General features: G+C 43.5%; 1 protein-coding gene across 3 annotated transcripts in view; it reads left to right on the plus strand.

The window, feature by feature from the left end:
• The window catches only part of LOC128886407 (sex determination protein fruitless), an 86,980-nt gene extending 63,263 nt beyond the window's left edge, over positions 1–23,717 (plus strand). The window contains exon 5 of one of the 3 annotated variants that reach the window (XM_054141289.1): positions 22,814–23,717. In XM_054141289.1, the coding sequence (XP_053997264.1) occupies positions 22,814–23,064 (251 nt within the window). In that variant the 3' untranslated portion in view covers positions 23,065–23,717. Of the gene's footprint in view, positions 1–8,245; positions 11,830–13,978; positions 17,081–22,813 lie in introns of those variants that run through there. The other 2 variants (XM_054141290.1, XM_054141291.1) reach the window with 2 other exon arrangements.
• Positions 23,718–23,729: the final 12 nt, after the last annotated feature.

A 23,729-nucleotide genomic window follows, 5' to 3' on the forward strand; every position in this document is an offset into this window, starting at 1 on the left:
CACACACACACACACACACACACACACACACACACACACACACACATCTATATATATATATACACATAACCAGAATATTAATATATTACGCAGATGATTAAGTATATTAATTAATATATTGGATAATTTATTTTATTTTGTTTTATCGTTTTAATGATTTTATATATGTGTTATTCACTGTTTATGTATTACCACGCAACACGCAGACGCAGACACACACACACACACACACACACACACACAAAAGACAAAACACATATTATATATATAAATTACAGTAACGCAGTATACGCAGAATTTATTAATTTATTTAATCGACGGGGCGGGGAAGAATTGCGTCTGGGTGCACTGTAAAAGGCCTACCTTCGACAACTCTTTTTCTTGTTGTCTCCTCGTTTCACTTTTTCTCGTGGTCGCATTTCTTTTTCTTCTTTGTTTTCCCTTTCTCTCTCTTTGTTTTCACTTTACACCAAATATACGCTAGCCAAGTGTTCCGAGTGCGAAGAACCGTGTTAGAATCCAAGGTACACGGGACTGGGGAACCTTTCTGGAGCCAATTTACTGTGCGAATACTGTTTCACATTAAATTACTGGTTCCTTGGCCACTCGAAAACGATTGAATAATTTATCTTATCGTCAGGTCCACAAATTAATAAAAAAAGGATTATCAGGCTATTAACTTTGTGATATTTTCCTTTCGTAATCTTTCTCAATTTATCTTTAAAAATATATATGTGAAGCCTGCAGGTTCCCTATTCCCTCAAAGAGATACGTATGACGTGTAACGCGAAATTTCCGACGCTTCCGTCCTCCGTCCTCAACCATTTCGCCGCGAGTCAATCGTAAAGTTGACGTTGTTTGTTGCAACCACGGTTCTAGAGAGCTCCCGTTGCGTTGAACGCGGTTGTCTACGTGCCAGTGGACCGCCATCTTCGTCGATCGCCTAAGTTACGCTCTAGTGGACCGAATATCGAATTTTCTATTTTCCACGGGAGAAAATACTAGAAACGCCAAGATAACTCAGACTACACCTTAAAAGAGAAACCTTTTAAACTCCAAGTACGAGGGTCGCTGAGGTCAATTCTAAATTGTTCAACTTCTTGGATAAGTGGGATCATAGGATGCAGTTTTAGGGATGTATCTGTCTCTCTACAGTCTATCGTTTAATATATAAAGAGACTAAGCAAGACCTAACAAGATATATATTTAATTCTATAATCGAAATTCTAATTTCTATTCGAAGCTCAAAGCATGAAAGGTTGTTAATCTGCTGGAATTGGTTCGGAGCCTACCAGGATCAAGAAGAACCAGTAAATAAAATAGGGATTTAATTCTACAATCCAAAATTCTAATTTCTATTCATTAATTTCTACTTTTCTGAAAAATCTCGTCTAGAATTTTCGGCCATCCCTGTGGCTGGCGCGAGCCTAGCAAGATCAAGGAGAGTCGGATCGGTCATGGTCGCTCGCAAGTGAACGCGTCCTGTACGTGTTCGTGCATTCGTTCCGCGTGTCTGACCCGTTACGACCATCTCTCCTGCCATTCTCAAAGTCGATACTCGCGCAGCTCCGTTATTCCGTCGACTGTCGACCAGCTTACCTACTCGTTGCACGAAATTACGATCGACTCGGGCTGTTGTTAGAAGCGTGATCGTTGCCACCGGTTTTACACGAGGCGATTTTTATCTAAACGTGGAGCGAGGCCCCTCAGGTCAGGTGAATCTATGCGATAGGAAATCGCGGGGCACGAAATTGCGCCGCGATTACCAGGAGACCACTGGTAAACTTTAACGAGCAGTTAAGGATAGGAGATCAATTCCTCTTCCCGGAAATTTCCAGTGAACTCAGACTCGCTTCTGCTAATTGAATCGCGAGGTGCTCGAGGACCTTCGGAAAATCCAGCGACGTAACCGCGTTAAGCGACTCAAAGGACTTCGAACGTGGTTCCAACTTGGAACCCATTGCACTCTGGAGATTTTTTTTAGTATTCAGGTCACTACTGTTCTGTTGACAATAAAAATTCATCGTGTTGACGATGTTAATCACCAGACTACGGATTTTTATGCATTTCTAAGAAATTTTAATGTGTAAAAAGCTACAAAATTCACACAGTATGCAATAATATGAAAGGATATCGAAAGCATATAATATTTACAGAGTAATATAAATTTCTATTCAGGTTTAAGTTTTCCAGGTACGTTCGTGAAGATTTTATTTTGCATAAAGATACGCAGTCTACTAATCCTATAAAATAATGAACAAGTTTTCTTCCATTCTATGTATTTACTTCTTTAGAAATAGAATCGGTTACCTGTTTCATCCTTAACTCTTGATAAAATTTGAATTGAATCTTCCAGCTGAAGGGTGCAAAGGGTTTTTCGATATATGCATCTCGCATTGTTTATCCTCTACTTTCCATTGAAATTTGCAGAAGCGTTCGAGACCTGGAAATTAGAGTTAAATAGTTGTCCCTGATTGATTCAGACTTTCGCGCCTTCTATCAACGTTCGACGTGCCGCGATGCTCGTCATATTAATAAAGACGTGTCATTCATGATTTCCTGACTGTCAGCGTTATTTCGACCCGGACGTTATCCGAAGTAAATATCGTGCGACGCGAAAAGTGATTTATCCGCTACCGTCGGCCACGCTCCGCGTATATTTGTACTTAATTACGGATTAATTCTCTTTTGCGGACGAAATTTGATTTCTACCCTCTATCTCGCGGTAATATAGAATTCGATTACCTAGCGCTGGATGTATCGAAGTTTCCCGTCGCGCAGACAATTATTTTTCGACCAAGACAGCGACGGGTTGGCCCGAAACAAAGTTTCCGTGTTTGCGAGTCTCAATTTTTATCACGCCCGTGTCGCGTGGTTTGATTCATTTCACGCTCGCGTTCAACGTGGAAACTCGCGGTTATCCAGTCTTGCATGTGCACCGATAGTAGAACGACGAAGGAGGGGAAAGAAACTGATCTAAAATCGCGTTTGCGCGAGCCTTCGCTTCGGCGGAAATCTGGAGCTGTTTCTCTTCGATATAGTCTGCCCGAAACTGTTGTAAAGATATTATTAAAACTCGCTTTGTAAAATGTAACGCAAGAAACGCAAACTTTTCATACCTCCAGAGATGAATCCATCTTCATAATGAATCGTTCGATCGCTGTACTAACTCGTTCCGTTGAAAAATCCTTCATTTCCGTACCGAGGAACGTCATTCGCGGAACGGTCGCGGAATAATTCTGAGCGACAGCGTTTTACAAAATTAATCGCGAGCGGATTGGCCGTGGCGGGACCAACGTTTATCCATCAGACAGGTTGGCGTTCGTGACGGCGCGTATCGTCGCGACGCCGCGTTGTTTTATTACAAGAATCGCATCGACACGATATATAATTAGTCCACCCCCTTTCCAGCAACCTGATATCGATCGCAAGCTCTCGACGTCGTCGTAGCCGTCCCATTTTCGAGGCTAATACGTCTCGACGCGTCCAGCCGGTTTCGAGCACTGCCAATTTCCGGAATTGTAGCACGCGCGAGTCGACCGATACACCACTGATCGCATCGATCGAATCCTCGGACGATCAACCGCGTCAGGGAACCGCACGTCTTCGTGTCACGTGGACGGACGTCAACGACGCGCGTTTTCTTATCGAGTGGATCCATCGATCGCGTACGAATCGACGCTCGTGACTAGAATTTTTCGTTGAAGTGAGATAGGACAGAAAAAGTGTAGATTGGGCTTGGAAAGAGGCGATGTGAGGCGTATAGTTATTATTTAAATGTGAATTAGTGGGGTTCTAAAAATTTAATCGATCCTTGCCGTTGAAATTCGTGTTAGGTCTATCTTATTGGTAACGTGCCACGATTATTGAAACAGGAAGGCCTGAGATTAACAAAATTGCACCGATCTGAACAGAAGTATTCAACGTTTTGCCCATTTTCTTAAGCCAGCTGAAAACAGGAACTAACTGGCGGATCGACTGTCCTCATCTCACGTCTATAGCGTTACAAATTTTCTGAATTCTTTCTCGACCTATTCAGGATGATTTTTACCAAACTTCGAGAAAGTGGACCGCATCGATTTTTTATCCGAAAACCCAGTTCACTCCGATTCGAGGGATTCGAAAACACACGGAGACTGGCTGGGTCGATGGGTCTGTTGGAATGCGCGAGTTACACGGCACTTCAGCCGACTTCCGCGGCAGACTCTCGCGGAAACGGGATTATTACCAGCCATCTAGACAAGCACCGTCAGCCCCGAGCCTTTGTGCTTTGCACGACCGAGGCAATCGTTCTGCGCCAGCCCCGTTGTTAGGTGGCCGCGATTATGCCTCTTCCGCGTGTGCTTTTAGAGCGACGGAGACCTCCGCTGGGAAAAAGAGGTGCACATGGTTGACTTGGTAGCGTAAATGCCGCAGACGCGGCTCACTGGGACGAAAACGGCCAACCTAAATGGCAGCCAGACGAGTCACCGACGACACGAGTAACCGCGATCGACTGCTTCGACTGATCGAGGCTAATTAGGAATTAAATTCTAAAGAAAATAAGAGATCGATTTTGTGGTAGGAAAGGGAATGTCAACAGGGTCGATTATGATTTGGTTATTCGAGGGTAGATATGATTGGAATTTTAGATACTGTGTGGAAACATTTGTTGGGAAGGAAGGACTGGAAAGAGCGCTCCTGGGAGGAAGTGGCGTTCCTCTGTCAGGATGTTTGGGGAAGATTCTTCCGTTATTCATTGTAGTATCATTAGAGTAAACGTTACTGGCGTAAAAATGAAATTTGTTAGTGGACAGAACGTCGTCAAAATATCTTTGGAGTATTCACTGCCCAACATTGAGGAATTTTTCCTGGCGATACGCAGTCTAATGCGAATGTTTGATAGATGTACTAACCCTTTGCACTTTGATTTGTATTTCAATTTCGTTACCAGCAGCTCCGAACGCTTTTAAGTGTTTTATTTGAAATTTACTTTCACTTATTCACACATTTTGCCATTTTCAAGTGTATGATATCTATTGAAACATTTTCCTTCCCTATTGATTTGGACATGAATGAATGTCGAGTGGGTCTCGACAAAGGAGCTCCTGAGATCAAAACTGACGTCAAGTCCCACTCGACATAGGAGTGCAAAGGGTTAAAAGTTCCTGCTTTGAACAACATTTATGGCAATTTCCATTCAAAAATATTAATCTACAAAAAAGCTGTAATAAATACTATTGGGAAAAAAAGCAGACCTCCCTCGCAACGCCGAGAAGAAGCATAGTCTCGCATAGTTTCTCGCCGGTATCATCCCCTCTAAGGGTTGCTCAGCGAGCAGGTAACAGATTCCAAAAGCTCCAGCGATCGAAACCGTCTTCGCTGAATCGCATTCACAACTAGGACAGTGCAAGTATTGCATCGCTCGCGTTACATTTTCTCGAGTTAATCCGAGCTGCGATTTCTTCCTATAAACGCCTCAGCACTGATTAGAAGCGACGCAAATGTCCTTGGTTCGATCAGCACAGCTCCACGCGTAACTGGGTTCCGCGTCGATAAAATCAAAGGCTGCGCTCTTTCCAGGACTTCGTGGCTTCGCCAGATGAATTCCCAAGTTGTTTTCGCGGACGAGGAAAATTCCTCGATACACCTAACCAACGTAGCTTACCTTGTAGCCTCGGAAGATCGTCACGGTGTATGCATTTTCCACAAGACCCTCGACTGCATCTCCGCGTTCCCTCTCGACCATTCGCCACGGTCCATCGTTTACCTTCCGCACCGTTCTGCGTGCATTTATCTCGCCTGGAACCTCGCTTCTCTCCCCGCGAGCCGCTGGAACGATCGCGTCTGGCTGAAAATTGTCCCCAACTCGTGACAAACTTCCAGGCCACGTGGCGACATTATGCGCGCAGGGGTGTCTCGAAAACAACAACCAGGGCAAGTTCAGACCGCGTGAATTATGATTGAACGCAAACGAGGCCAGGTCGCGGCCTGGACGTGTTCGAAGCGTGGGGATCGATGAATGCGGAAAGGTCCAGGAAATTGATGGAACGGTCGTTTGTGAAAAGAGAATGGTTTGGTACATTGATATACGAGTGTCAGGTTTCGCTTTCGTTTCTGCAGGTAGGTCGAGCCGAGTGGGTTTTTTACATTGTGATATTATCTCGGTAGAAGTTCAGTACTTGGTGAAATTAGGCAATTGTCATTCCAAGAGTTCTATTCATCTTCGAGGGATTGTTGACCCTCCGAATCAACGAAGATTCTTTTTATTCGAATATTCCATTTTCGATGTTGTATAAATTTTTCAGAAGGCAGTGAAGCGTTGAAGGGTTCCACGAAAGCTTTCCACGAAATTTACAGAAAAATTCTTCAACCTCTAACACCCTTCTACAGTTTGTTGCACATTCGAAACTAAACCCCAATTCATCTCCGTACCATTCAAATTTCAGTGCTCTATCAAAATCCTAAAAATCATAGATTCGACGCACACCACGATCCTCAAAATTCGAGTACAGTCCCCAACGAGCCTCGCCATGACGTCTCTCGATCATGTTCACCCGGCTTCCAGCGTTAACTGTGATAAATCAAAAGCGAGTATCAGTCAATACGTCTAGTGTCTATTAATTAAATTCGGAATTGCTGGCTGGGGGGAGGGGTGGGAAAAAGTGTCGCTTGCTTTCGAGACATGTCTCGCGCGTGCCTCGCAGCATACCCTCACGGCTGCGTAAATATTTCCCGGGATGGCATTCGGGGGAATCGACGTGGATGGGTTCTCGTTACGTCTTCAGTATTTGATAGGTATGCGAGTCATTCGCGGAGCGTCGCGTATTTCGAGGGCGAAAAACGAGGCTGGGAAAGGGGGAGAACGAAGGAGTACCGTGTGATCCCCCGTGATGCTCAAATATTATCCCGATACCGATCCATCAGAAACGAGGAATCGATCCATCGAGCTGGGTCAGTTATATCGACATTAGACAAGTGAACTTTCCATCGCCAGGCACGAAAGAGTCTCTTCTTTCGAGTTATCGACGGTTTAACTATCACTTGCTAAGTTTCTTCCAAACGCAGCGAACCTAAGTGAACTTTGTTGTAGCGAGCGATTGGCCATAATTATTTTAATTCCCGTCGATTCGGGCTATTCAATTATTTAGCAATGCAAAAGTGCAATTTTTGAAATAAACATACGTGGAAGAATTCGTAGTTCGAAGTATAGATATTATTAAACCATGCAATGGGTACTCCGTAAAAAGGGAATTTATTCAAAGATTTTATTCGAACAGTTCAAAGTAGATAACAGGGAAATTATCCTTATAGAAGGTACTAGTCCTTGAACCTTTACAAACCAACCCCTTCGCAGCCAACTCTATTTTCATCAGTGCTTACTCAAGGTAACCACTTTTAACCCGATCCAACAATATTAAGTAATCCACATTGCTTCTAACCACTTTTCAGTCCTCGATATAAAAAGCAATTTTACCATTCTCGTTAATTTCACGATGGTATTTCGCGTTATTAAATACAATATCGGCCGGTAGACTTCTTTCAAAAAGACACCCCAACGCGTCAAAGTGTTTCTGCCTTAACCGAGAACGGAAGCAGTCTGTGCTCTGTCGAAAGAAGCGCTAATAACGTCCGAAAGAGACAAGTCAGGGGTGGAAAGTTCATTCGTTTTCGCGCGACGGAAGTGGTGGAACGGGTTTGGAGGGCGATTCAGCGAGACGTGTCCCCGTCGCAAAAATCGGGCATTCTTATCCGAATCGCGAGTCAGGTTTCTTTCCGACCGTGGTTCTTGGCGTTCGTCGTCCAAAGCATCCGACCTGGATGAAATCTCACAAAAAAAGTAAGTGCAGATATACGAACACACGCGAACAAATCCGTACACATGCAAACCGAAAGGGAGATACACCGACGATTTGGGGTTGAGGTAAAGAGAGAAATACTCGGAACACAGAAGAAACATGCATACACAGAGACAGACAGACACACACAGACAGAGTTCACGAGATATCGAAGTGACCAGCAACGGCGTGTTTTGCACGTTGATGGGCGGTCGCCTGGCTGTTATATCGAAATCTTTATTAATTAAACGGAAATCTCTACTGTGTACTACTATTACTATGATTACACTACTACTATTATTGCTACCGCTACTACTATTACTACTATTACTATTACTACCACCACTACTATCGCTACTATTACTACTATTACTATTACTACTACTACTATTACTACTACTACGATATAGGTATTTATATATTTACAGTTGCGTGGTGTGGAGTGGAACATTGTGATATAATAGATTGGTGCTAACACCTTATTGAAATTGAAGATGAATTTAATGAAACGATGATGATGATGATAATGATGATGATGATGATCATAATGATGAAGATGATGATGATGATGATGATGATGATGATAGGAGAAGATGATGATAATGATGATGATGATGATGATGATGATGAAAAAATAATCGTGCAATATTGCGATAGTAAAAATGCGAGCCGTAGGTCGCTGTCACTCGTCGAATAAATTAAGTTTCCCAAGCGGTTGCGTTGTACAACCCCGCAGGGAACGTGGGCGAGGCACAAAACGAGTGAAAATCACGTTTCCGTTCACTTTTCCAAGTCGTCGCGTCACACAACATTTGGCCAACGATTTCACGCGATGTTCAGCTATTTCTAAGAAAAAGTATCGCGGACGACGATCGTTCTGTCTGTCATTGAAATCGAGAAATCTCTTTGTCTCCCAGCTTCCCTTTCTCTTCGTCTCTGCACCCTTGTCCGCCATCCCGTGTCTCTGTCACGGTATCCGTAATTCGGTTCTCCAATTCGAGGGTTGTTTTAGGAACCTTGAAAGATTTCATCGGAGGTCTCAATAAATCTAATTAGAGGGCTGAATAATCGTCCATGGAATTTCTTTGCGAAAATTTGTACCAAAGTGCTTCGAGGATCCGTGAAACTTAGAAAATTTAGAAATCGTTGTTATCGTATTATTAGTTGAAAACGTTGGTAATATTGGTAAGCTTTCAGCGCTTTGGCTTCGAGCGTTTCTTGAGACAATCGGATCTTTCAATGTTTGATATGCGTTTAGGAGGTTATAAATTGTTGTAATATAATATGGGATTTGAGGGTTTAGTCGTACGGTAGCTTATAGAGGACGAAAGTATGGAAATTGTTAAGTATTATTGTCGATATTGTGCAGAGACGTTTGATCATTTTACGGTCTATCCTAGCCCCCATCGGGCAAACGGGCAGCCATTTTTGTGCGTGACAAGTGGTTGCAATCGGGAAAGTATGAAAATGTACGAATGAAAATGTGAAGCAACATTTCTTAGTACTAAAACTTCATTTTTGAGAATATTCTTGAACGAATCCTATTCAATCTTTTGCTATATTATTCTTAAATAAAATCAATATTGTGACTTTGATTTAGAAAAAAGAATATTACGTGTTATAAATGCGATACAGTAATTCCTACTGAAGTTACTCCGTACTAAAAAATATAATCCACATTTCCATTAAAATGTTTCACCATTTTCCATACGATTTCACCGCTTGTCGCGCGACATTTCCCACCACAGAATTCTCGAGACTCACATTTACTTCGAGGTACTAACTTCACCTTGCGCGATTATTTGATCGAATCAGGGACCAATAATAACTTTTCCCGGTTACCATAAAAATTCCTAGAGTTTTGTTCGCTGCCTTCGAAGCGACTCCCAGAGCGTTGAAGTCGAATCTGGATCGTTTGACCGTTCGAGGTCGCTTTCTCCCACCAAGAATCGCGTCGAACGCGACTCCCACTTATTTCCTAGCCGCGTCAGCGTAAAAAGGGGCGTGGTGACCGAACGGTGTGGTGGGGGTGGCCTCTTGGCGGCCTTTGGCAGCCAAAGAATCTTGCTTCGACCAACAACGCGACGCAGGATCGCTCGTCACGAAGTTGACGCGTCGATATCGGCCTCTTGATCGTGTTTGCGTCAGAATAGCTAACGGGGCACGATGGGTTCGATGAAATCGAGATACAGAGGAAATGGGGAGAGTTCATGGGAGGTGGAGAGAGAGAGAGAAAGAGAGAGAGATAGAGAGTCGTGTACGAGAATAGCGACGAGAAGAAAAGAAACTATGGCTGTGCAAGTGAACATTATGAGTGTAGTTACATAGGTGTAGGTGTTACCTAGGGACTAGGTTTAGCTGATCATAGGATAAGGAGCACGTATAGGACGTTTTGTTTTCACCTCGGCGAGTGACAGCGTCCCGTTCGCTAGTGTACATTACCGAACTAAATAAAAAAAAAAAGTACTATTATTAATATCTCTTTATATATTAATATATACAAAAGTACGGAATTAATTATGGATATATATGTATATACACACAACAATGGTATATGTATATATCTATCTTCGTATGAATATAAATATGAATATAAATATAAATATAAATATAAATATATAAATAAATAAATATATATATACATTTTGTTATTTTTCTCGGGGGAATGATATAAAACTGTAATAATTGTAAATCGTGCACAGGGGCCTCGGCGTTCCCCGGTGCGACTACTGAGCGTGTTCTACTCATCATTTAAAAAAGAAAGAAAGAGTGAGAGCGAGAGAAAAAGAAAAGAATAAGAAAATCGGCGCGCGACTGTAGACTGAAAGTTTGTGATTTTGCACGGCACGTGTAAATAGGAAGAAAATAAGAAAATGAGCCTCTAATAGAATTCAACGTGTAGGGTGAGAAAGGCGAGGTGAGAGTAAATCCATCAACCGTTGCATTTTCGCGTGTGCAAGAACAGTGAGAATGAGAGAGAAAGAGAGAGGAAATGCGTGTCAGAGAAGAAGGAATCAAATCGACACGGTCCTTCTTCCCCAAATACCCCCTCTCCCTGGCCCAAAACAAAAAATCCTCAACCTCTATTCACAAGCTCCGAAAACATTCGAAGAAAATGAAAAATCACACACGAAACAACCTCACCTCTTTTCGTTCCGTTTCTCTTTGATTTTGTTTCGTTACCGTCCATGATGGCTCCCTGCACCCGTGTCTCGCTTCTATCTCTACCTTTTCTTCCATTCCCTCGTTTGGACTCGTTGCGGCACTATGCACACAGCAATCCGAGCGGAGCTTAGGCTCTGTTACTGTTGAAAAGGGTATGGCATCTCGCGAGACGCGAAAGCTTCGCCAGAGCGAGCCTTCCGTCGTCGTCGTCGTCGTCGTCGTCGTCGTTGTCGTCGTCGTCGTCGTCGTCGTCGTAATCGTCGTCATCGTTGTCGTTGTCGTTGGACGTGAACGAGGATGTCGACGCCGTGGTCGTCGCTGTCCATCAGTCTCGATCGGTCGACGTCGCGATTCTCGTCCACGGGACGCTGTTAACGATGGCCGATGTCGACCACCGCGACGACGTCGACGTTCAAACGGCTCGGACGAAGAATCATTGTATCACTTTGGCTCCGACGAAAACGTACAATAGGGCGCACTTACCGATGAAAAATGATACTTGGGAAGCGAAACAAAAAATATATATATATATATAAACAGAAATAACCGTTGAACCATGCAGGTACAAGGACTAACGATCATAGGGCGTAATCGATTTTATTACGAGAAATTATTCTTACTACTTCTTATTGTTACTACGATTATATTCTTATTCTTATGGTTACTCTAACATGCAAGTGTTATGTTACGATTGCAATTATTATATACACCTTTAATTATAGTGTAGATAATATATGGATGATGAGGATAATGAAACAAACAAAAAAAAAAAAATATGGAGAATTAATCACATGTGCATTTAATGTATTTCATACTAATTTTTTGATTAAACATAATTGTGTGTTAACCGAGCCGTCTATCTTTCTTTTTCTTCCAGATCATTGATCTCCTTGCCGTTAATGTGCGCACGGTGCTCGATTACGGAAGTATTTCTCGCGTTGTCGATAATCCTGCTCGGAGGGAATTTGTCGCGCGCCTAATTCGCGAGCGAAAGAAGCTCTCTCGCGCACCGTGCGGATGTTAACGCGTCGCTGAGGGGCGTCTAAGTGTGCAAACACGACGATGCACGTGAGTGAATGTGAAAATCATTGTAATTCCTGCGTTAATTTCGTATTTGTTTAGGACACGTTGGAGCTTCGACAGCGAGATTTCACTCCAACGAAGCATCCCCGTTTCAGATCCTCGAGTCGATTGTCAATTTGAGACCGTGTGCCGATACCTCCCACGTTGCCTACCGATACATCCGGCCGCTGTCGCCGCATCCGACGGTCAGACGTATCGCTGTCGGGAAAACTTGAATCGTTGTCACGTGTTCGAACGTCCAAACGATTCGTTTGCCTAGGATTCCCTTAATTCACCGTCGTGTTGTTCCGTGGAGGGTCGAAACGAATTATTCAGCTGAATAGTGATCCGATAGTGATCTTGTTTTAAATATTTAGACAACTCACCGAGTGTAAATGTCACTTTCTTGGCTACCAAGTCTGTAGATCTCTTCCTTTGAAGTAGTACTTTTCTAGCACCTGGGGGCTCCTTAGACTGCGAAATCATCCATCGTTATCCTTCTAGAATATATCATTTGAATCTACGTTGTACAGAGTGTAAAGGAAATACTTGTCGTGGCTATTGCCTGATATTGTCGAAATTTGACATTTTCAAAGCCTTATCAATCCTCTGAATTAATGCTACGACAAATATTTCTTCGACTGTATTCTTACCAGTGATCGGTTCGAAACTTTGGTTTATTGTTACTCAAAGCAAACGTCGCGAGAAAACGTAACGAAATACCTAGGATTATGTATCTTTGCGAATTCAGTTTGTAACTTCGAGAGGAGCGAGTTCGATCTTTTCTGACCACTTTGATCTTCCTCCGTCGTCCTCGTATCGTACCTTATAAATAAGCTACGTTTGTTGTACTCGCTTATACTTGGCCGTGTATGTGTCCTTTGGCGGAATAAAGACCACTATACCGCGCTGGATACTACCACGACGTTACGGACTCCGAGGGACTCGTGTTCTCGCGCTTTCTCCAGGAAATCGAAAAGGGTCGTCAGAGATTGCTTCTTTCGTCTCGTCGAGCATCAGCGACACAGCAACAAGTTCCCCCTCCGACGACCTAATCCTCAAACTGCTTGTAAGTCGGAGAGACCTCCATCGCTGTGTTCGATACGTTCACACCTGTACAAGTTTCTTTGCGTAAGGGAAACCAGCTAGGCCTACGTTTTCGTAACGTGGATCCGATTAGTGCTCGGAGAAACAGCTTCGTGTATCAGGTACAGTACTGCCTTCCTTAGGGATGAACCCCTTAGGATCTTCAGTGGTGGGGTGACTCCGTTTCAAGAACCCCTAACGTCGACTCGTTCGAGTATCGAGACATCAATGTAGCTGGGAATTATTTAATATAGGAACTCCAAGCTTAGGGTAACCAAGGAGAATTTTTCTGTAAAGGTGATGGGGGTGACTCTGTTTCAAGTACCCCTAACGTCGACTCGTTCGAGTACCGAGGCAGTGTTGTACCTGGGTGTTCGATTCATTTAACCTCGACAATGCAGAGCCTAGAATTGTTTAATATAGGAATTTCAAGCTTAGGGTAACGAAGAAGAATTTTTCTGGGAAGGTGGTGGGGGTGATTTTGTTTCAAGTATCCCTAACGTCGACTCGTACGTGTATCGAGGCAGTACTGTACCAAATCTCGACAATTCACAGCTTAGAATTTTTTAATACAGAAACTCCAAGCTTAGGGTAACGGAGAAACCTGAAATCTGTTCTTCAATTTGGGGGAGGTTTGCGAGTCTGTTTGCTCCGAGGTGGCACACAGCCTTACACGCACACGCGCACGCCGGAGTTTAGTAAAAATGAATGAGGAACGTAGAGCGAGAGAAAGAGCAGACAAATAAAATCGAAATAAAAAAAAAGAGCCAGAAATAGAGAGATGAGCGCCGGTCGACGCGTCGCGGTGTTTCGGGAGCTTGCTGACCCTGTGGTTTCTGTTGTTGCAGAGCTGAAAAATTGGCGGATATCGCAAATATTTGAGAGACCGAATAACAACGACGAGAGGAGGCGGTGCTCGTTGTGCGGTAAGGTCGTGACGAACGTGCGCAATCACTATTACGTGCATTTTCCGGGAAAGTACGCCTGCCGGCTCTGCCCTGCGGTTTACACGCGCAGCGATACACTGCTCACGCACACGCGTACCAAACACGCGCACGCGCAATAGCAGGCGTGCCAGTAGCCGGGGATCTAGCGTTGGGATCCCCATGAATCGATCAGAGACCACCTTAGCGTCAATCCGATTAGACGGGAGGACGTCTTCGCGATGGAACTTGTATTTGCAAACGGTCGCGAGCTATGGTCTGTTTCTATTTCTTGGGTGGTTCTCGTGGGCATTTGCGGGTTAATTACCAAAGTCAAGCATGTCCATCTCCGTTTTTAAATCGGCAGGAGGCAATTGCCGCCGAAGGTTACAGACGAGGACTGAATTACGAGTGGGTGGCCAATTCGTAGTCTGTAGTACCTGAATGAGGTCGATGCTTTTGCGATATGAAACTTGTACTAGGAATCAATTTTCATTTGTTATTTATCGATGAATTTGTATATGTAATTTTGAATAAGTTATTAGGTAAATCAGCTTGCGTTTAGGTAGGACGAGGCAACTGTGTCTTTCACCGAGGAATCGGAGTATTTGTTGTATAAGAACAGCTGTGTTCGTAACTGCTGTGTTTTGTTTACGGGAAACAGCATTCACGCGCACCTGGCCTATAAATCCTCGAGTCCACCAAACCGCAGGTTTTTCCTTAGCAGCAGCTTTTGATTCGCGTAGTGGTTATTTCTCACATCTACCCGCAGAGATAAGGGTCAAGTAATATTTCAGTTACAACCGCGAGTTAAAGTTCACGGAATCCCCCGTACCCGAATGAAGTGTTTCTAATATTCTCCACACGTTCACAGGCTGCTGATTCATATGTAGGTCAGAACGATATTCAGCTAACAGCATAGATCAGCGATTCCCGTGAGGTTCGAGGCAACAAATACCTCTCGCTTGAGTAATCCGAACATTCCTCCGGCTAATGAATATAGTTAGGCGAGTATCAAAAATGATATGCTTTTTAATATCTCTGACATGTTTATTTACGATGGTTTTTTTAATACACAGCGAATATCTCGATTTACAGCGGAGATTCTCTCATCAGACCTAACTCAGATATTCGAGTGTAACCTTCATCAACATGCTATTATTCTGTATTAAAAATTTTTCATACCCATGTTTAGGTGACTTGGAAACTTCCTTGCTCTCGACATAGCTTCATTACTGTCAATATCTATCATTATCGACCGATCGATGAAATATTGGCTATTCAAAGCTGCAAGAAAGGGACGCTGCGCTCTCAAGCGTGCAATTAATGCACGCCAACACGTTAACCAAACCTGTAAGACCTCGGTCAATCAATTTTGGATCCCAAAATGTTCCCGTGGAGTTTGCCTTCCTCTATTGATTTCTCCGAATAGGAGAAGCATTCTTTTGACGATATGTCTTCTCGCTCTTGTTGAAACTGCTCTTGTTTCCTCAAGAATATTTGCACGTCTTTTAGGAGACGAGTTTTATCATTTGCACTATTGACACTTTCTTCTTTCTTTCCTGTAAAGCCCACTGGAAAGTTGGAAATAGATCCACCGCTTTCATAGAAACTCGTGTATTTGAGCATGAGTTCATCGACACTTCGCATCTCTAACCATAAGGAAGGGACTGGCGAAGATGAGATATTAATATTCAGTAGAAGCAACTGTAACGTTCTTTGGTACCTTCTGCTCTGTTCAATTAATCCTTTACGCTCGAGAGGTGACTCTCACCAGCTTTTTGACGCAGTAAATCAACCAGCAATAACGTTTGTTTAGGTTTAATTTCATTGGAACTCGAAGTGTCGGTACAATGATTACCGAAGGGTAAGGGTGACTTGATTTTCAAATTTCTAATTAGCTTAGCATTCGTGGCAATAGAATGCTAAGTATCTCGAGTTGCTGGTAGATACCAGAAAAAAAGGCCTCGAGTGCAAAAAGTAAAACTGTCTTCATCTAAACCTCTCCTCTCGCTTCTCTCCATGTACAGGTCAGCTTGTTAGAATCTTTTAAACCTCGCTGAGGTCTCAATTTGGTCCTCCTGATCGTTGTGTCTCCACGATTTATTTAATTCCTTCTCAACCTGCTATCTGCCACTGGTATCGCGACAGCCGAGGCAACATAAGACGAAGGAAGGTACGAGAAAGATTGGAAAGGCTATCCAACACCGAGGCTCGCACACGGGAATGTTTCGTGTCACGACAAGCGATTTATTCGACCAGATTGATGGTTGGTCTTGGACCTTGACGAATCTCAGGGATTTCGAGATGGAAGTCCGCTGGCAGAGAACGCCAGAGCTACCATCGCTATCATCGCAGTTTATATTTCATTGATTTTTCACAACTCGAACGTAAGCGCTTCCTTTTTATTTCCAGTTTCGTCGCGTCAGACAATTCTCGAATATAAAAATTCCCACTTTGAAGTCCAGCATCTCCTCGACTCGCGTAACGCGCCAAAAATGGAACCTGTTCCACTTTTCCTCAGCCGAATCTCCTCAGTGTATCTGCGACTAACCAATTCCTCGATATTTTCAGCTATATCGCGGGAATACTTTTCCATAACCTCGAGATTGAGGTTTCCAAGATCGACTGGCTCCAGTCGTAGCCTTCCAGGAGTATTAATCCTAAGGAACACAGTTCAATTCGATCCTACTTCTCGCGGACTCGACGGTTCCCAGGCACCGTAAACGTGCTGGCAGAAAATTTGATGGCGACACTTAAATGTTTTACGTGGCCCTAAAGTCGTGAAATTCTGCTGGTGCACGGATTTCCTATTTCCGTACCTTTGCCGAACTAGATCAGTCTCGCCAGAAGTTTTGTGGCGAATTTAGAACAAAAGTTGGCAGACGTATGTCTGGAGCACGGTGGTATGTAATTTATAATTCTGTATTTAATAGTTAATATTACAGTGAGTCGGGATGGAGTCGATTGTATCTTACTGAGTCAAGTTGGAGTCGATTGGTCGCCTAAGAACGAGGACTTGTCCTCCAGGATAGCTGGCTGTAAAAGTAGCGAAAAAGTAGAAATCTAGTACCTAGAAACCTGATCGTGCGATCTGAAAACTATTAGCGGGAGTTTGTCTGACTGTAGCTTCGAATATCGTCACAATACATAATGGAAGTATCCTAAAGATTGAAGTTTGGAGTCGAATCGTAAATTTCGACATCTTCTCCGCATCCTTTCGTGAATTTCTTTGCTTGCTTCGTTAATCGTAACGGTCGTGTGATTCGCCTGAGCAAATATTAGATCCCCCGTTTTCCACGAGTCACCTTCTCACGGCCGTTTTGCGAACAAGTCGTTCCAATCCTGCTCAGGCTGTTGAATGTGTACAGGGATGTTCCCAGAAGCTTCGTACTTGAAAAGACGACGCAATCGGGAATCGTGATACGATTAATTTGGGTTTTATGTCGGCATCGGTGGATTCGAGGATTATTCGGATCTATTTGTGATATCGGTATAATAAATTTAATAGTGGGAAGTTTGAGGATTTAGGAAAAAACGGAGACCACAATTTTGTAATTTTATAATTTTGACCACGAGCATGTATTTTAAATGTCCATATTGTAATTATATTTATTCTTGATTCGATGTTTGAAGTTGAAGAGAACTTGAAGTTAAATCACAACAAAAGAAAAATTTGTTGCATCTAAAATTAAAGTGAAATCGATGAAGTTTTCAGATGAACAGAATGAACAATTGAGAATTTGATTCGAATATTCGCTAACATTGTACTCGCAATTTATCTCGCTTATCTGTACGTTCTTATAACATTTTTGATCATCGTGATACAGGTTTACACTCTCGAGCGTGTCTTGGTAACGGTCTGGATTAAAACACGTCCTGTGTTCTGTATTTGGACGGTAAACAGCGAATAAGCGCGACGAACCAATGCAAATACCGTGTGGTTGGTCGACTTACGATCAAACGTTCTACATTCAAGAAGACGCTCAAAATAGAACATTGAAAATCTCCTCTTTGTTATCGCAAAAGCTCGTCTCGCGTTAAACGACCAAGTGTCTGTAGCCTTCAAACGAATATCCCTAATGCAAATTAAGTCTTCGTTTATGTAAAAATTGAGTTCAACTACTGTATGTATAACGAAATACGGAACGATTCGAAGAAACTGAACATTCATAAGTCCATTACTTAAAGTTGTATATATTTCTTTACAAAAAGCTCTGAGAGTTTCTCTATAGATTTCAGGAAATCTATCTCCACAGATATAGGAAATCCTAATTTAAGGAGTTGTTCAGTTTTCGTCGAATCACCCTATAGACTGTAAACTAAGCAAATCAGAAGGCCCGCTTCTCATTGAACAACCATAATGGAAGCATCGTTGTCAGCGATAACGGTTTAATCAGCAATCGGCACAAGTTACGTTAAAAATTCTATGCGAACAATATTTAGAATTCGACCGTACTTTTAACTAAATTTGCAATATACCACCGGCCTTATATCACTCGACGTTTCTGCAAACTTTCGCTTTAGTATTTCCCAACACGTGATGTCTAATTCTCGCGAATTCCGCTCATAAATCTTTGCCAATTAGCGACGTTTCCATTGCGGTCGTTTAAACGTGGCGTCAGTCGTAGGAAATCTGGAATCGCTAGAATATCGGGTTCGTTACGTTTGATTATAAATGTTAATGACATGTCTTCGCCACTGTACGATGGAGGAGCTATTCAGAATAATTTAATTCGTCGTGGTTGCCAAAAAGAGGAGCGAAGATTCTATCGAAAGTCACCAGCTAGATGGTCCAAAGTAGTCGAACACGCGCCGAGCGTGAGGGTGTCGAGGAGTAGCCTAATCGTACCTTCTACTAAAGGTTTACTTCGAGAGTTTTATATATGGAATACTAGGTTTAAACATCTCTGAGAGATGTAGAGGTTTTAATGTAAATTTTGTACACAAGTGCGTGTAAATATATGGAAATATGGTTGCGTAATAAATAATCATCAAGAGATACGAAACGAATTAGAACTTCCGTTTCCAAGGTTAGAAACTATTACGATGTGTTAGCACAGTGGACAAGGAATAATCAAACGAAGGCCTTGCTAAAATGAACAGCGTGTTTCAAACGGTTTAGTATTTACAGGCGTTGAAATTGTCAGGTTTTATGTTATGTACGCCCTATAAGACTTGGAATGCAAATGATTCTTTAAATTTCTATGAATATGCATGATTTAGTCACGTGAGCAATTGAGCACCTGGCACTTTAGCTCTTCTTCCGACAACTTTGTGCAGGTTAAATCTAGACTGTTTAGGTATTGTGATGTAAACGGTTCGATTTTCAAGAACACACTGATTGGAGCACACTCTTTGAAACATGAACTCATCGGTGTCATTCGGTTCTGTTCTGACTGAACTAGTCACGTGGCACTTCAGTTTTCCTTCGATACTTGAGTGGAGATATTAGGTCTACTGGAAAGTTCTGTCCGTTTTTAGAATAAAACAAAGTAATAAATTTCTCATAACTTGAATATATTTTATTGAACAATATAATTTTTATCATTATTTATGACAGCTTGCCAGCGTGATTGCAATTCGTAAGTCATTTTTAACGAATATGCGCATACTCGTTGAAACTTGTGTCCGGAACGGACAGAACTTTCCGGTAGACCTCATACAAATCGTACTGTAAATTTCTATAGACATACAGATTTGTTTTGAAGCCTCAGATCTCAAGCTAGAAGCTTCGAAATATCGCCACTACAGGGGTGATCCTTTTCTTTTTTATTCAACAATCAAATAAAAACTATTTCTAAAGTCACGCCCTACGAGCTTTCGTCGGAGACCTCGAAATCGTCCAATTCGAGCTACCGTGTCGATTGAGCACTTAATCGTCTTCCTTTAAAAGGTATAAAAATGGGATAAACGAATCTCGTCGCGGAACTCTGTAAGCTGAAAGTTCTACCTCGAAGGAGGAAGTCTTCCAGCGGGAAAGTAATTTTACTGGCGTGTATCATGAGCCAGGCAAGCCCCGCTCTCAGCGATCAGACTCAAATAGGATTACTCGCGGCGCACTGCTCGATAGATGGTGTGTAAACTTCTCTGTACACGATGTCGATAACCAGCCGGCATAACCGTGACGGTATAGTTGTGTTCTCCTGGCGTGGATTATCAGAAGCAGCGAGCTTTGGCTCCGACTAACCCCCGCTGGAGTGAAATATTCAGCGGCACGATACCGTGCACACCGTGGCCCCAAGTCCTCGTTAAGAGGAGCTCGCGGTTCACTCCAGGCAAACTTGTGTTTTTGCACGATCCACGCTTGCTCGTGATTGGTTGAAAGCCAGGGACTAGCGAAACTTAAAACGAGGGCTAACACCGAACGAGCAAAGATTGGATATTGTGATTTAACTTTGTTTGCCAGATAATCGATCTAATCGAGCTGGTTTGTTTGCGTAGCGCGAAGAAACAACGTCCTTGGTGAGTTAGGACTCGAACGTCTTCGTGTAGATCGCGTTAGGTACCAGAAGAAATTAACTACGCAGTTCAATGGATACTCATTTAATGCTAGGTTTACAGAGGTTTACCCATTTTGAGGTTCGCAAGGAAAGTTACAAGAATTGTTTACATTTTTCCTCAACGTCTTGTTTTTGTTGACGTCTTGTAATTAATTCTAATGGATCAACTTCACTCGTAGAAGCATTGCTTCAGCAACGGAACCTCTTTAACCAAGTCTACTAATCGATTTAACAGACTCTCTTTATATGTTACATCTACCAATCGTTCTGTTCCATCAGGACTCGAATCACATTTCAAAGAAGATCAAAATGTGAACCCTGATCGAACAAATCGAGTCTTCAAATAGTATCCCCTACTGTATCGGATACTCATTTGGTAAGTATCTAGACCGGTTAATTGAGCAATTTAAATCATCTCCCCGTCTCCAGGACCATCAACAGGTGCCGTTTCTCTAAATTTAATATTCCAGTATGCTCCCGTCTACTTGGCCGATCTGGCAGGCGCAGACATCCTTGATTGCGCGTAAACGTCTGTCCTATTTATACGCTAACACAGACAGATAAGGAATCCTCGAGATTCCAGCATCAGTACACAGAACGTGCCTTAATGAAAATATCGATACCGCGGGGGAAAGGGAATCGGTGATACTGTTTATCGAATCTGCGTTCCCAAGCGACTCGGTCAGCCAATAACCAAGCCATCGATTCATTACGTTTCAATCCCTGGCAGATCAACAGGTTTCACTCCCCTAAATTTAATATTCCTGTTGGTTGCTTAGCCAGCCTGAACGGTCACGTTCAAAGATAACCGTTCAGAGTACGAATCTGTTTCGAAACCTTTAGGAAAAGTACCTCTCGTTTCCTCGAAGATCCATCATCGTCGAGTCTCTCTTTCCCTACTTTGACATTGTCGATGGACGGCGTATCGATGGAAGAATCGAGCGAATAATACAGGTACTGGTATATCTTTGAGGATTCCGGCGTTCAGAGGGTATCGATGCAATTGAATCGACGCAGCACCATCGGACGACCGGTATGTAAGCGTCTTTCGGTATCGATCGCCGTCTAACGCAATCATAACTTCGCCACGTTCTCGCTACAAGGATTAGAGGGAGCCTGGGCGAGGTTCGTTCCCAAGTAATCCCTCGATAATATCGGCAAACGTTCGAGTATTTTTCTCGCCGGCTGCGTCCACGGCGTCGCTATGAAACGTGAGTATCCTGGAACGGTTTGTGAGGTTTTCCGTATTGTGTAAGGTGTGAGAGAGGGATGACGCTCGTGCGCGCGAATGAAGTCTGAAAGCCTCTTTATTTGTTGCTTCCACGCACACCTGCTCGTTTTCACACACACCACATTTATATATTGCTTTCCCCGCCTCGAGGATCGGAGAAGCGGATCGATGAGCTCTAGACGTCTGGGCTTGGCGATGTCAAAATTTCTTTGGTAAATAATGATTAAAGGAAACCGTTGGTTGTTCGTCGGCTCTAAAAAGAGGTGGGGTGGAAAGTGCTGCGATGAAGCAGTGGAGGAGGTACGAAAGGAGTCTTCGAGTCACAGAATTTTAGAGAAAAATGAAATTTAAGCTGCACAGAACTACAATCTCACGTGTACTTTGTCGCTCCGTCGCTATATTAACCCTTTGAGTGCCAAAGAGTGATATATCGTTCTCCATACACTTACAAAAAGGGTCAAGAGCGATACATCGCTGCTCGACGCTGTAAGTGCTATAAATCATTCAAATTGTCTGACATTTCTCGGATATGTATGAGAATTGGCACTTAAAGGGTTAAAGCATTCGTTTCATAGACCTTTCGTACATTCTCAAAGATCGCCCTCGCAGTAGTTTCCAACCTGACCGCCACAAACACTCAACGCACACTTGCGCGCTATACGAGGATATGCCAAAGCACCAGGAAATCTTTGGTAAAGCTATAAAAGAGGGGAGCTTCCCAGGCAAACTCTGAAGCCTCCCCAAAACGCTCGACCCCTTCGAAGAACAATCATTACCTCATTGGCTTAACTTAACCGAAGGCTGTAGGGGGGGGGGCGCGCCCCCTCACAAACGATATCATCAGTCTTCCTTAAAGGGAACACTGGCCCTCACTCCCAGGAACAAAACCACACGCACACAGAGCAACTCTCGCCACGCATACACGAAACAAGCAACCAGTAAAAATTAAATACAGTGGCGAAATGACGGGGGAGAGAAGCGCGGGGAGACGGACGATATCCGCATGAAGGCGTGTTGGGTTTGCAGGTACGATGCCCAGCGTGCCAGTCGGTCTGTCTTATCACGAGATGTTCGCTGTGTCGCTTGGCTCCCCAGCGCTGTGGAGATGCCGTGCCTGCGGCAAACAGGTGACCAATCGTTGGCACCACTTCCACATACACACCGCCCAAAGGTCCCTGTGCCCCTATTGCCCGGCCACCTACAGCAGGATCGACACCCTGCGCTCGCACATACGCACCAAGCACCGGGAGATAGTGTTCGCCAAAGGTACCTTGTAGAGGACGCTGATTGCCCCGCGAAGGAAGCGGCCGCCGCCACTTCCGCCGCCCCGTCTCTTCGACGACAGGCACCTAGCGCCTTTCTTCGGATTCGGACTGCCCTGACCGAGCCTAGACGCTCGCCACCAATCGTCCGCCCATTGACGCGCCAAGCGTCGTCACGGTGGACGCTGGTGCCTTCCACGAACGTTCTCCGTTTTCCCATCTACGCGACAGTGACGTGTAATCGACGACCAGGTGGGTTGTTCTAGGCTTCGCCGAGTCTTCGGGTGCTCGGACTCTCTCTTGAGGTGACGGAGTTGTCGAGAAAAAAGAGGTGGGAGATCTTGTCAACTGGATGTGGAGTTTGTTTAAGATGGCTTAACAGGACTTTGGAATGCTGAGATCTCGCTGACTTGGGGAAGTGGGAGGACTTTTCGGAAAGAAAGATAGACACTCGAGGCTCTTGATTCATGGATCGTTCTTTCTTCTAAACCAACTGAAAACAAATGTAAAAGTTCACTCTAGAGTATATTTAGAGATCATCTTCCAATAGGAGTAGTTTCTGAAAAGGAACTTGGAGGAAAGGCGACTCGAGTTTCTTGAATCTTGGATCACTCACTTTCCTGAACTAGCTGGAAACAAATTGCAGAAATTCAATCTAAGAGTACATTTAGAGACCATCT

This window comes from Hylaeus anthracinus, unplaced genomic scaffold, assembly GCF_026225885.1.
Source record: "Hylaeus anthracinus isolate JK02 unplaced genomic scaffold, UHH_iyHylAnth1.0_haploid 11982, whole genome shotgun sequence".
Taxonomy (NCBI): Eukaryota; Metazoa; Arthropoda; class Insecta; order Hymenoptera; family Colletidae; genus Hylaeus; species Hylaeus anthracinus.